This window comes from Perna viridis, chromosome 4 (assembly GCF_037379345.1).
Source record: "Perna viridis isolate PV_CMFRI_1.1 ecotype Kerala chromosome 4, ASM3737934v1, whole genome shotgun sequence".
NCBI lineage: Eukaryota > Metazoa > Mollusca > Bivalvia > Mytilida > Mytilidae > Perna > Perna viridis.
The window spans coordinates 16,210,413-16,225,954 of NC_142448.1; the positions used below are offsets into that span (position 1 = coordinate 16,210,413).

Here is a 15,542-nt window from a genome sequence, read left to right on the forward strand (position 1 = left end):
TAAGACTGCATCAGTTTTATTGAACCTATATTCGTAACACATTCTTACAGGTTTGATTCCAATCATTTCACCAACTAAATCATTATCGTAGGCATATCTTCACACTGCTTTAAATTTGGGTACAAGTGACAGTGTATAGTGCGAAATCTGAAAATTGAAATTTTGTTGTAAAGGTGAAAATGACAAAAATACCTACGAACAAACAAGAAAGGAACAAGTAACAACAAAAAATATGAATACGTGAATGAATTCAAATGAAAAATTATTGTCTACTTAGACGTAACATTAAGCTACATTAGTAATGGGAGACTCTCCTCTTAAGATCAGCTATGATATAGCAGCATTGACAATAAAATATGGCTACTGCATTTAACACACACACACACACACACACACACACAAGCTTCCCGATATCAGTATTTTCAGACAGATTGAACTTCCAGGACATCATAAATCTCGAATCAATTGCATGTGATGCTCATGACGAATTATTTGAAATTATACATTTGTAGTCATACACAAGCTTTACAAACGGAAAGTCATGGTTGAATACAGCATAAGAGCAAAATAGATTTGTGTGATTGTGTTAGGACGAGTTTAATTTTGTAAATGCCGTAAACAATGGTCATATGCATAATATCGTTTCTCTACCTTGTGGGGTCAACACTAGGACTGTATCCTTGGATTTCAATTGATCTGCTTATCGTTACCTGAAAGGGTATCATTAAGAAAGTAACTAAGTTTGCACGAGTTTCTTATGGCAGAATGAAATGTAAAAAAAAACAAATTCAGTTCAGGCTGATTCTGTTTTATTCCTACTTGCTATTGAACATTAAAATTCTTCTGACCATTACAGAATAGTTTCCCTAATGGAATTTAGTATACTACTGTTTCAAGATATTGACGCGCTCTTTATGATGATATACCTGGTTTGGTAGTTGACTAGCAGGAATGTGAATATTTCCTTCATATTCGTGTCGAAACAATTTCTTTGTCAAACTCACTTTCAGCAAATTATCTGTTAAGCAGATAAATGTCAGCAATTTAAAAAAAAATCGAATATCCCAAGTAATAGTCCGGTTATCACATAGAAAAACCAATGAAATAAGAAGATTACATTTTTTCATTAATAAAATCTCAAAAGAAACGCCCGTGTACACAAAATGCATATTAGACTTTAGTATAAGAAAACAATGGTAAAAGCAAAGTTTAATTAAATATTTGTAAGATACTCTGTTTGAATTCTGTTTTTAAAATTATTTAGTGTTTATTTATCTCTATCAGTTGAGTTGCTCCATTCAATTTTGATGTGCACATGGTCATAGATTTTGATCCAAAAAAAGAAACATCGTTTAGCTAGATCCTTCAGCTTCCGTAATATAAATGACGTGTTTTCATTAAACAATCCTAGTTTCGGAGATTGATACATAGCGTCTACCTAAAAGAACTTGAGATAAAGGATACTGTAGACACTATGAAAGCTGCCACATATATTGACCTATACTTAGACATCGATGACCAAACTATACGACAAACGTTATGACTTTTCATTCCATATTGTCAACTTTTCTTTCTTCTGTGGCAACACCCCTTTAGCATCGGCGTGTGGAGTTTTCATTTCACAACTCATGCAATATACTAGAGCTTGTCGCAACTACGCAGACTTTTTGTATCGCGTTAGACTTCTTACAATTAGGCTTATGGAACAGGGTTATTTTACTATAGGTTATAGGATTGAACCTCAAATCTTACGGTTACCATAGACTGATAAATATATAGCATACATAATTTTCAAAAATCTTGAATTTTATAACTTTTTTAACGGTTTCATTAATATACCAATACTTTTTCGTTTGAAGTAGTTTTAGATTGAACAATCTACAGCAGCATGAGTTTATACATACTTATAATGTAACCAATTGTGCAGTCGTCTGATACTCCGGTTATCGAGCACATTTTCTCAAATTGACGACCTCTAAAAAAAGGAAATAATCATGTTGAGCATTCTTCGTAAAATAAATATATCTATATTTCTTTGCTTTATTATATGACAGTTAGGGTATGAGAAATACTTTGTTAGTACACTAATGATATAGACACAAAATTTTATATATTATACAGTTAATGCCATGAGTTCTACACAATAAACCCGTTTTTTGTCGTTTTGTGTTTAATTTTTTGCGTTTTTTTTTATTGTTAAATAAATTTTAATGATAACTGATACACAAATGTATGCATGTTGTTTATGTGATTAAAAGCTTGTAATGTAAAAATACATGCTTTAAAGTGATGGAAATTAGCAGACAACGTGTGTTATACGCATGCCAGTGGAATCTTACAAATAATACTTACGATTATAAGAAGCTATAAACTGATAGATAGCTCCTGCTTAATCAAAACAAGGGGGAACAAGAATTGGGATAAAAGAAAATATTTGAAGTGTCTCACCGAGCATAAGGAATCATTTTTTCTGTAAGTCCTCTGCTGATACAAAATCCACATCCACCATGTGCAAACCAGAATTCCTGATAACAATTAATGACAGTTAACATTTAAAACTATATAAGAATTTCTTTCTATAATTTTGAACAGGTTATACGAAATAACGACGACAGTTTATGTTTAAATAAACAACCCCGAAACTTAATTTCTAATGGATTCAAGTACAAATATTAAGAATGGGCTCCTATTCAAAAATTAGTTTATCAGGGATTATTTGAATTGCGGCCTGCGTACCACATAACAGTACCAACAAAGAATCTGGTACAGCCAATGCAATCAGAAAAATTAAAGCGTTATCAAAAGGGAAAGAGACGCAATTATTATATAGAAAGCAGTGTTTAATCGAATTTTTCCAGTGCAATAAATTTGGATAATTCACACTGTGAAATAAATTCGGTAATTTCACCCTCGCACTTTCTCCCGCCAAACGTCACAACTTTGATATCAATCCGCCAATCACAGAATTTTAAAATTCATGTTGAAAATCTCGATAAATTATAAAGAAAATCTATATGATAAATAGGATAATCAATTGGTTATCGTGAATAACCAAAATATAATCACTTGTGCCAAGAACGCTTGAGGATTTAACTCGTGATAATATTTCAGTTATTCACTCTTTCCAATTAATTATCCTATTATTATTCGTCCTTACAAAGTACGACAATATTGGTCTTAATGTTTTCTATTTGTATTGTTTGCTTGCGTTCGTGTATTGCTTTCTTGTTTGAAGGACAATGATTGCTGATTGATATTTTAACTTATTTGATAGTAAGCAAACCTCATATCTATTCTTTATACGTATTTTCATAGGATGCGTCAGACTAGGACTACCAATATACCAGTCTTCTGTATAAGTGTAATTTTGTAGTAAAAGGACCAAGAGAGGGACGTTCACGTATGTATCATCATCCATGTGACAGAACCATCTTTAAAATAGACCAATAATAATCTACAATATCTAGTGTCCAAAATTATTTGTTTTCAATATTATAGTGCTGTGTCATAAGTGTATTTACTGAAACACTTTATAGCCCATGTATCATTCATGTACTGGGAATTTATGGGCTATGCTTTTTAGTTACTGAAATATGTCATACGTTTTATAATATACAAAGTTTAAAAAAAGTTCACAGTGTATTTTTTTTATATTAAAATGCATTAGCATAAATTCTTTTCCAGTCAAATTAATGGCTTATATCATCTAAATAACGTCACCAAATATCAAATTATGATGACTAATATAAAAGAAAGAGCATTGTCAGGCACAGCATGAAAGAACTAATGTTGCAAAATAAGATCCATTTTCTGCATGAAGGGAAGAGTAACCAAGGGAACCAAGGTTATAGTGGTAGTCAAAAGAATGTAATTCAGGGACAAAGACCTGACATAAAAACAGACATACACAACAAAGAACATAAAGTAACTAAAACCATACACACAAAGCAACAAAAGCAAATGAGCAACTCAGACTCCACTAAAAACTGGGAGCATGAACCAGGTGCACCGGTAGGGTAAGCGTCCTCTGCTTTTCTAGAAACACCCGCCGAGTTGCTCATTAAAAGTCAAGTCCGGGGTAGACAAAAGAGGAAAGGAAACCTATGACACGTTGAACAAATCAGTTTTCACTGTGCAGAAGGATACACCGTAACGATCCACGAGTTCATGATGACGACCATAAAACTACTACAGCGAAGACTTAAATCTTGTAGCAACATAATTCTGTTCCAGAAGCCTATTTGTTAGAATTCTAGAGCGATACAAAAAGTATGCGTAGTTGCGGCAACCTCTGGTATAATCTATGAGTTGTGATATGAATACTCCATACGCCGTTGCTGAAGGGATGTTGCCACAGATGAAATGAAAGTTGACAATTCTGAATGAAAAGTCATCACGTTTGTCGTAAAGTTTGGTCAAAAGTTTTCCTTTACCATCGATTTCTAAGTGTAGGCCAAGATATGAGTCTGACTTCACAGTGTCTGTAGTATCCTTTATCTCAAGTTCTTTTGGGTAGATGCGATGTATCAAATCCCTAAAATTAGGATTGTTCAAAGATAATATGTCATCTATATAGCAAAAACTGAGATTAAAGGATCTAGCTAAATATATTCTTTCTTTCGGATCAGATCAGCTATAAAGTCAGCCTCATAAGAGTGAAGGAAAAGGTTAGCAAGTAGAGGAGCACAATTTGTATCCATTGGAATGCCGACCGTTTGTTGAAAAACGCGTCCACCACACTGGACAAATATGTTGTCGATTAAAAATTCCAGCATTTTGTAAACATCTTCTTCTATATATTTGGAAGATGATTTGGAATTATTTCTTTCAAAGTATGCGGAATCTCTACCAAGAACGATATATTTGTATCTAGCTGTACCATCTTTTTTGGAAAAAACAACGATGTATAATGTTTTTAAGTCGGGATTTTTATTGAGTATGGGGAAAAGAAGTATAGTGATGAAAAACAATAGATTTTCATGCTATTATATTTTTATAATAGTCTTGAATTGATTGTCTCCAAAAGATTTTTCAGGATCCATTGAATTAATACCACTACGAGAGTAACAAGTGTTGTGGTGGGACTGCAGATCCTCTTTGACAGCTGTGAGTATTGAAGTTAAAAGTTTTGAAAGAGGTTGAAAGAGGGAAAAATTTATATGATAAACTTAAAATGCCCTAATGAGTCGTATGCTGAACACAGCTACAAAATGAAAACAGAAGCTTGAAATCTTATCAGGAATTATAAAAAAAATATCTTTTCTCAACTCTAAAAGGTTAAGAAGTTATAAACATGGCAGGGTTATTTGTTATCCGTACTGGCTCATGACAGAGAATATTTAATATTTCCTTCAATAACCTTGGTTTGCAATAGAAAGCATCATTTCAAACATTTTTTTACCGAATAAATAATTTTTTATACTTCATTTCAATTTGCTGAATTTTGATTGGTTCAATACGAGGGTAATGTTCTGCTCTATCACAGGATAGCTCAGAGGGTGTTAGTCTTTTTGTTTTTTTGTTTTTCTTCTTTTTTTGTTTTGTTTTTTTGTTCTGTTGTTTTTGTCTATTACAAGTATCCTCTCGTGAAAAGCTAAGCTGGTTCCGGTAAAGAAATAGGCACCAGCTCAATCTTAGCCAGTTTTGCGTTTAAAGTAGAAGTTCGTATCAATAACTGATATAACATCGATTAATAAACGTATTTATTTTTTTTACTTATAATCCCAGACCTTCTACGTATCTGTACCCAAACATTTATACATTTATTATTGTATTGTCAAATTAAAAAGTAACTGAGACAGAAACTGGAAATGAAAGTGTTCAAATGTGAATGTATTACATTGCTGTTAAATGCATTCTTTACCAATTTTTGGTTGTTGTTGTTGTTGTTGTTTTTTTGTTTTTCGTTCGTTGTTTTTTTTCATTTTTTGTTTTATTTTTCTTTTTTTTATTTATTTTTCTTTTTTTTTTTGGTAATTCTGTCTCGTAAAGACTTATGTAGCAGTTGATTTAAATAACTATACAAAAGAAAACCAATTTTATTGATATGTATGTTTGTAAGCAGAGAAAAGGTCCACAACCAATACATTGAATAAATTCATAAAAGGGGGTGTGATTAACAGTTGCCGTTTACAGTTTCAAATGAATGGCAAACTTGGAAGAAAATAAAACAATTATGATGAAGAAAATAAAGACAAAAGACAAAAATACAAAACTGATTGTAAGGGCTTACTTTGAAACGAATGAAAATAGAACATTCAGTATAATGAAATAAATAACATATAGCTTAGAGGATGATAGAGAGTTTGTTATCCTTTGAGAATACATTGTCACCCTTGGCTACACCTCGGCCTGACAACGATTTGCTCGAGGTTGCTCTATCACCCTCTTAGCTATATGCTATTTATGTTATTTATGTAATTTTTTCAAATTACAAATTTGAAACATTTAATCAATACGTCAATTTTCCTTAAGCTAGTTTACAGAGAGCAGTGGAGGCTGACATATTTGTTGCAGAAGTTGAACCCTTTCTTGAAGTCTTCCCTTTAACATCAGTATCACTTTGAAGCTTGCATATTAGGAGTAATCCAAACGTTCTAGTAATTGAAAACCTTTCAATTTAGATTATCTCCCTTACCTCAGATCTACTACCTTAAAACGGGATATTTCTTTTAAATTATTTTATGGTCAAAGTGTTGATGATAAAATGATAAAAAGCGGAAGTTTCATAATTTCCTTTTCCTGTTTGAGTATAGATCATTTTTTAAACAAGTACTGTCTTTAAAAAAGATAACCGACGCATATTTTCGCTTTGTTAATACCCAAATCTGATTAAAATTTTATTTGATGAAATGTGTGATCATTGTACTATGTTTCGTATTTTATTTATTATATTGGTCCCACAAGTAAACTTTTTCCAATTATTCAATTTATAAAATAATATAGAAAAGTGATAGAGATAAACTGGAGTGTTCAGCGTTCATTAGTATAAATAGAGAGGTCTGACTTTATTTTGGATTCAAACCTAATGAAGCATTTTCACCGTAGTTCTTGGATTCCAACAATGTTCAAAAATAGAATTTTGTACTTTCTTTTTCATCAAGATAACCTACTGTGTTCGGTCACATAAGCAAAATACCCTCCGCTATTAAAGTTAGATATGCAGCATAGTATTCTATACAGGTTTACACTTCAAATCGATCTTTTTTCATAATTTGCAGTAAGTACCAGTTAGCTAAAAATCAATGCTCAATCTATACATGTAAATCAGTTAAAACATGATCTCTGAAATTCAGCAAAAGGGTGTATTTGGCCGTTGAACTATTACATGCTATTATTTGACGTATGGCGAGAAGCCATTTTAGTCATACCATTCTACGAACTGAGCATTAGAAAAAGTTTCTAATGTATTAATATTCTATCTAATGCTTTGAAATCAAGCTTAAACTTTCGTCGTTACAGATGCATATTAAGTCTCTTTTTAATTGTACTTCATTACCTTGGTGATTATTGCACGGGCATCAATCAGTTTTGATCTACTTGTTGTTTGTGTAATATATTTTCATTCATAATCCTTCCAGTGCAACATCTAGACCCATATAACAACATATTTCAATGACTTGTTTTCACTCTACAATGTAGACATTTTATGCATCGGCCAACAGGGAACAGACTTAATACACACCAGATGTATTGGTTTACTGCTCTGTTAGGGAGGGACGGTATAAAAAAATTATATTTTCGAAACTAAAATTATTTGATGATTTCAGTATTTTCTCTCAAGTCACTTGAGCATATTCCCCTGAAGTAATTTTACTACTTTACCTTTTTTAAATAAGGCAACGAATCAGTAGTCTGGTGTGTAAATTGTTTCTTTTGGTACGAAATATGTGAGAAATACAATGAAAGTAATCCAGAAGTATGTACAATAATATGATGTTAGTGTGATAGGATCAGTTTATGAATTAATTATACATTTTTTTTTATTTTCCTTTTCCGACTCCTTCTTTTCTGAGTATTTAGTTAATCTATCATTTATTCATTTCAATTCTTATTGATTGGCTATATATAGTATAGCTATAACTAATTAGATCCACATATATTCAAATTTTTATTAAAGATATAGAGTTACCGAAGTTCTATTTGTGATATTTATGTGTAGTTATTTCAGGGATGTCATCTTGATCAGTGAATATAAGAACTCTTTAAACTTTGCAAGTTATTCACTCCCGCAACATTTTTTTAAAGATTCATATACAGTTTATTTACAAATCCTGCAATACAGCAAACTCCCCTTTAAGCCCAAGGTAGTTATAAAGGGGTTCCCTGATTTCTTGCACCCTTCACCCAGGGATTGTGTGAAGACATACAGAACTCCCATTTTACAAATTAAACACTTATAAATAAAATATTCTATATCTTGTATAATATCACAATTTATTCATTTCAAGTATCAGTCACAATGCAGTACATTGTAGTTTTTAGTTGTCTCGACCAATTGGAATGAGCGAGACTTCCCATGACCAACGCTGTGCCTCAAACAATCACTTCCTAGCTACTTACGTCATTTCGATTTTACGGCACTTCTGATAGAACGATTTGAGCCACTCATGATTCAGAGCATGTATTAATATATAGGACGTAGCTAACACTCAGTGTCCAATATTAAAGGAGACGTGACACAAAAAATATCATTTTATAAACGCGTTTTTATTTATAAAAAATATAGTGATACGTGACAAACGTTTTCTCATCAGATTAGCGCTAAAGAAATTTAGAATGATTTATTTGTGTTTTCACGACTACCTGATTAATATGCATAAATAAAAACCGGAAGTAACGCTCAATTACCATTTATGGAAGTGTTACGTCATTGATTCTCAATCCCGTGCCCGAAAAAATTAATAAATCTTCGAAAATAATATGTATGATGCATAGTGGTCTACTGATCTGTGTATGGTTGCAATAATCGAGTTTAGAAAGTAAGATTGATTGATTGATTGTTGGGGTTTAACGCCACTGGAAATAAAGAGAGGTGGGTATGGTAGGGCAATTTAGCCGCCTGTGGCGGAGCACTATGGTTCCTACTCCGGGAGAATACCACAGAAGGGTTCTTTAACGTGCGAGGAACGTGGCATCTTTCCCAACACATTGCACCACTATGGTTTGCTGTCAGGTTTTCCGTATTATGGCCTGATGATCCCAGCATGAAACATGCCAGGGTTACCCCATTCCACCACCTGGGGCACACAACCCAGTCGCTGGGTTATTTAATGAATGTATTCAATTTCTGATTAGTTTATACGCTATAACCTAATCAGAAATCGAATACATTCATTATATTTTAATGAAAAATAAAAAAAATATATATATCACTTTTATTAACACTGAGTAAACAGCAAATTTAATTTTCCCGCCGTGTAGTAATTCTAGTAAACAAATTGGCCGCTATTTTAAATTCATTGGGAAATGTTCAGTTATTTTCCAAAATTGAAGACACAGTTATTAAAGCAGGAATTTGACATAAACCCGGCGGACATAAAGTTAGTTAAAAATTTATTGTCACAAAAATGTTTCAACGTTACAATGTGACTGAAAACGTTGTTTCGGATGTTGACAAACAAAAAGTAGTTCCGCAAAAGGTGGGCGTGGCCTAAATAGCAAGTTAGTTTATACAATTGAAACAATGTTGATTTTTGTCAACAAACCAATCAAATGGCAGGATTCTCATCAAATTAAAATATATCATATTAAAAAAATAAACAAGCTCGGTAGACTTAATTATGGACAAGAGATAGCCTTATTATTAAGTAAAATTATAAAGAAACAAATGAAAAATAAACATGTTCGTATTATCATCTGTACTTGCAGGGTCTTTATATTACACTTCCTGGTACTGGTACACTTGTCAGTAGTAACATTCCGTAAAAAGGTGAAATCAATATTTTCATTGAAGTTCGAGATCGAAACAGTTTAAATCTTAGAATATGAATTTAATTTACTTTATGTAAAAGTTCACTCTTGCATAACAGAACATTTTTTTATCTAGGTACAAAACTCAGCGAAATAAGGTGAAAAACATGATCTAATATGCTAAAGAGTAATTTTTCATAAATACTAATGAATTACAAAATGTTGACAAACAAAATCCTAAGTCATATTGAACACTTGTTAGAATTTTGATGGGTAACTAACATTCCGGCTCTATTCAACCAAAACTACAAATACAATTGAAAGTGGTGAATCAAGCAAATATACTAAACAACTTTTCTGTTCAATAACTGATATTCCCAACACGAACTCAACACCACCAATCATAGACAGACGAACGGAATATACGTTAGATATTCAGTCCTTTTAGAGACATTAAAAATTGGAGAAGCAGTAGGCTGTGATTTCATTAGTCATCATTTGTCAAAAACACAGCTAGAACTCTCTGTAAACCCTTAAGCATAGTTTTAATTTTTCATTACAAAATTCTGTTTACCCGGACACATGGAAAGCAGCTCATGTAATTGCATTATTAAAAAAGGGAGATAAGTCAAATCCTTCCAATTACAGACCTATTTCACTCTTAAGCTGCGTTGGTAAAGTTATACAAGAATATGCATAATAATCTTATTGTTCACAATTTGATATATAAATAACGATCTGGTTTTTGTTATTCATCAGCTAATAGAAATATATCATAAAATATGTCAAGCGATAAACAATAGAGAAGTGGTATGCGCAGTATTTTGTGACATATCAAAAGCATTTGATAAGGTTTGGTATCGAGGGTTATTGAAAAAGATTGAAGCATATGGTATTTCAGGCAATTTATTAAAATGGTTAGAAAATTATATTTCAAATAGAAAACAAAAAGTTCTGATTAAGAATGTTTCGTCTCAGCAGGGGTTAATTATAGGTGGAGTACCTCGAGGTTCAGTTTTGAGACCCTTGTTATTCTTAATATACATAAACGATCGTGTTGACAATACTGAAAGTCTATCAAGGTTGTTTGCAGATGATACATCACGTTTTAGCTCTTCAGCTGATACCCAATCTTTGGAAAATAATATAAATAATGATCTTAATCTAGTACTTAACTGGTCTAAGCATGGTTAGTTGATTTGAATCCCGCCAAAACTGAAAGTGTATTTTTTACAATGTAGATAAACCAATTGTTAAATTTGATGGTGAAAATGTAAACTATGCTGAAGATCATAGACATCTTGGTGTGTTTTTGTCTAGCAACTGAAAATGGAATTGTCATATTGAATCTATAATCAGTAGCGCCACAAAAAAAATTATCAATACTTAGAAAATTCAAGTTTACAGTTAAGAGAGAAAATTTAGAAAAAAATAAATTTTTCATATAAAAGACCCATTTAGAATATGGATGTGAAATTTGGGATGAGTGTGGTCAAACAAATATAGATAAATTGGAGCTAATTCAACATGAAGCCACAAGAATAGTTACCGAACTTTCAAAATTTAGCAGTATTGAATCATTATATTTTGAAACGGGTTGGGAAACTCTTCGAGATTGACGGAAAAATCGGAAACTTTGTTTAATGTACAAAATTGGAAATTGGGGAATTTCCCAAATATTTAATAGACTGTTTACAAGATTTCAACCCCGCTGAAAATAATTATGATTTAAGAAATCAAGTTGACTACACTTACTCGACCTCAGCTTTTTCTCAAATTCGTTCTTTCCTTCGTCTATTAATTTATGAAATAGATTTGATGTAACTATTCGAAACGCTACATGTATTCATTCATTTAAACGAAAAATAAATACATTACTTTCAAAACACCCTAAATTTTATGATACCGAAAACAGGTATTTGAATGTTATACACACACGCATAAGATATCGTTGTAGCAATATAAATACTGATCTTTTTTGAGTTAACTTAATAAATGATTCAAAATGTTCGTGTGGATGCGTGATTGAAGACTCTATTCATTCTTTCTCAGAATGTCCTCTTTATCAAAATTCAAGACAAAATCTACGAAATCGGTTAAATTTTCTCAACGAATTGGATATAGAAACTCTTTTATTTGGTAATAATAGGTTAAATGAAGAAAACAAGGAAAACATTTTCAAAGCAGTTCAACAATTTATTAAACAAAGCAAACGTTTCTAATTTATAAATACTATTACAAAGTTTCAAAGTGATTGATTGATTGATTGATTGTTGAGGTTTAATACCCGAGCATCAATATTTCAGCTATATTCAGGCTATGAACATTAAACTTGGAATTATCAACTTTAATCTTGGAATGAATATTCAACATTTATCTTGGAATCATCAACTTTAATCCTGGAATTATCAACATAAAACTCGGAATTATTATCATTAATCTTGGAATTATCAACTTTAATCTTGGATTATCAACTTTAATCCTGAAATTTTCAATGAGCATTGGACCAATGAGTGTCGGACTTATAACTGTCGGACTATTTATGTTATCCATAACATCACCAAACCGGAACAGAATTAAAACCTTGGAAAATCTTGGAAACCGAGATAATGCCTTAAGGCCGACACTCATTGGAAATTCCAAGTTTAATGTAGATAATTCCAAGATTAAAGTTTGAATTTCCAAGTTGAATGTTGATAATTCGAAGTTTAATGTTGATAATTCCAAGTTAAATGTTGTAAATTCCAATTTTAATGCTGATAATTCCAAGATAAATGCTGATAATTCCAAGATTAAAGTTGGAATTTCCAGGTCTAATGTTCATAATTCCAAGACTAATGTTGATCAGAATAAAGTTGGAAATTCCAAGATTAAAGTCGACAATTTGAAAAAAAATGATGGCCCTAATACGCGTAGTATATATCATTACTTGTCTTTATTATATGTTGATGCATGTATTTTACTCATATCGTATACACCATATTCACGTTATATATTTGGAAGAGGACGCCTTTAAGTTGATAGAAATTTTGACCGATCCTTTTGCTGTTAAATTATGCAATAAAATATGTTCAATTCACAGAACATAATGAAATATTTCTATGTAATCTTCAAACAGAATTGGTGTCTATTTTGAATGTAAATGACGTAAATAACGTAAGTGACTACAAGGGACGTTTTGATTATATATATATATGTTAGGTGTAATAAATCAAAAAAAAAAAAAAAAATTAAAAATAATTTTTTGTGTCTCGTCTACTTTAAGTTCATGTCAAACCAAGGAGTAAAATATACTAATAGATAAATCCTTGGTCCAACACACAAAAAACAAAAACAAAACAAAACAAAACAAATAAACAAACATTAACAAAACAAAAACAAAAAACAAAAACAAAAAAAATCTTTGGACGTGAAAGTAGCATTGTTTTGCATTTTCTAGAGATACACACACACATGTATACTTGTATGTGCTTACCATGTTAGATTGCTGCTTTTTAATCTTAATTCGAAATGTCAGTTTTGATACTTACAGTCGGATCTACATTATACTAAAACAATACTCTTACCGTTTGTTTGTTTTCATAAAGGTGGTGTATTCCACTCCCATTTTGCAACAAAGGCCTTTCCTTTAAAACATAAGCAATATATGTGTAAAAGTTATGAAACTTTAAGACACGCCGCCGGGTATTCGGATGATCTTAATCTGGTCAGACAACGCGAACATGGATCGTGACAGAAGCACAAGGGCCTTCGGTCTAGTGAGTTTAGGACGGTATAGCAAAAGATAAAAGTCATTCTAAGAGGATGTTAAACATGCGGTGTATTTATTTCTCCAATTGTTCGATATGTCCGTGTTTGTAGCGATGTTTAGACCTTATGAACGAAATTTCTGTATGACCGATTTATTTTCGTCTCCGTAAATATAAAGATTTGATGCTGAAGTTTGGCTGTACTTGTCGTAGCTTAATCAAAAATGGGATTTTATGGTAAAGTAATAAATAAAGCTCGAAATGCTTTTAGTCTGTGCATGTGAACGTCATCGCTTCATGTCTTTGTATTTGCACGAAGATCTTGTTTTACTCTGACATTTAATATATATTTTCACTAAATCCTGTTGGACTGCGTGTTTATTGATATTTTTGTTGGAGTAGGCAAGATGTGTTTATCAGTTGCTTTTGGATTTTGAACCAGCTTACACAAAAGCGAGTACTCTTTCGATGTGGATACAGCTTGTTGTCGTTTGTCCTATTTGTTACAAAGTGTTTGTATTCTGAATCGATCTCAAGGGTTAATCCGAATTCAAAAGATTTTTTAGGTTCGTTTTATTGTATTTTGGAACACAATATGGATGAATAAAACCAACTGATCATTATTTGGGTTTTTGCGGTCTCGACTATCCTTACAGATCTCGCACGACCGCCCCTTACGTGGATTCTGTTAGTAATGCTAGTTAGTAGTAGAAGGTAGCAAAGCCCAGCCTTCGGGATACCTGACCGGAGTATGTCCTACTAGCGGCTGGGCTGCTGTGTTGACGCTCTGGCCTACTCCCAGACCACACGTGGGTCCGAGAGCGTTTCCCCACTCTAACTGATTGGGAGTACATCAACGTGTACAGTGTAAAACCAACTCAATTCAAATATTTACAATAAACCTGAAATTGGCACCGAAATATCAGATCACGTGATTGGTCATAGTCAGATGGCTTTGAATTCAATTGTGGGCGTTGTCGTCGATATTCAAAAATCGAAATGACCAAAAGTACACGATTAAGGCAATTACATGTACAATATGTGGTGCAAGGTAGACGGTTGTTTCACGTCCGGTGGCTCTGGAAAAAAGTCTTGTTATCATCCCCGACTCAAGGAAATGTGTTCACTGTGTGAGCAATGGTTGGTAAAGCAATGATCGTTATCAGTCGTAATTTAAACTTTTCGGTATTTTCCGAAATATTTTAAAAGTACTTGTTTTGTTACATGAATACTATAACAGACAATCTGTACAAGGGATTTCTATTTAATCGCTAGGGTTAATTCTCATTCAGTTCAATCTTGCTCCGGATGATTGAAAACATCCGGGTCACGAAAGAGTACGCAATAATATCAAAATTTAAGTGGAAGTCACCCGACTTTAGAGCATATTTCCATTTCGGATAATAAGAATAAGCCAAAACCAGTGACATTGAATATTTGACGATTAGCTACTTTGAATTGACTTCAGAATTTCCTATCTTGCTTTAATTGCTTTTGGCCTTTATCTTGAGATGTTCTATATAGATGTACAAATCTAAAACGACACAGCAAAAGAAATAGCACTAGATTTTTATATTATGTAATTTTACCTGTCATGCCCTGTAGAACAATTGGTTACTATGAACTGATCATCTGAAAAGTGAAGAAATATATCTGCGTTTTCAATAGAACTTTATGAAGCTGTTTTGTCTTAATTCATATTTCGTCGACTTTACTGTTCTACCATCATTATTTATGATTGATCTGCTTGTTAAAACTTTACAGTGAAAACGGTAGTATTTATTTCACCATAGGCGACAATACTAACCTTTCCAAGTTTTTCCGTACTTTTCATCAAAATCTAGGATTCATTTTTGTAGAACATTCATAATGAATAATTGC

General features: G+C 32.2%; 1 protein-coding gene across 1 annotated transcript; it reads right to left on the reverse strand.

Annotated features, from left to right (window-relative positions):
• Nucleotides 1-15,286, reverse strand: LOC148619071 (beta-1,3-N-acetylglucosaminyltransferase lunatic fringe-like). Its single transcript, XM_088578617.1, has 8 exons — nucleotides 15,251-15,286; nucleotides 13,479-13,538; nucleotides 3,284-3,431; nucleotides 2,449-2,525; nucleotides 1,905-1,975; nucleotides 927-1,018; nucleotides 652-710; nucleotides 1-147 (listed from the first exon to the last, which is right to left on the reverse strand). Exons 2-8 carry the CDS (start codon nucleotides 13,517-13,519, stop codon nucleotides 75-77), a joined length of 561 nt encoding a protein of 186 aa, XP_088434743.1. The 5' UTR covers nucleotides 13,520-13,538; nucleotides 15,251-15,286; the 3' UTR covers nucleotides 1-74.
• Nucleotides 15,287-15,542: the final 256 nt, after the last annotated feature.

Excerpts from the sequence above, each read along its gene's own strand:
- LOC148619071 (XM_088578617.1), bottom strand. The coding sequence starts at position 13,519 with ATGGGAGTGGAATACACCACCTTTATGAAAACAAACAAACG. Across the intron at positions 3,432-13,478 it reads TTTATGAAAACAAACAAACG|ATGGTTCTGTCACATGGATG; the intron begins GTAAGAGTATTG and ends TCTATTTTAAAG. Across the intron at positions 1,976-2,448 it reads AAAATGATTCCTTATGCTCG|AGGTCGTCAATTTGAGAAAA; the intron begins GTGAGACACTTC and ends TCCTTTTTTTAG.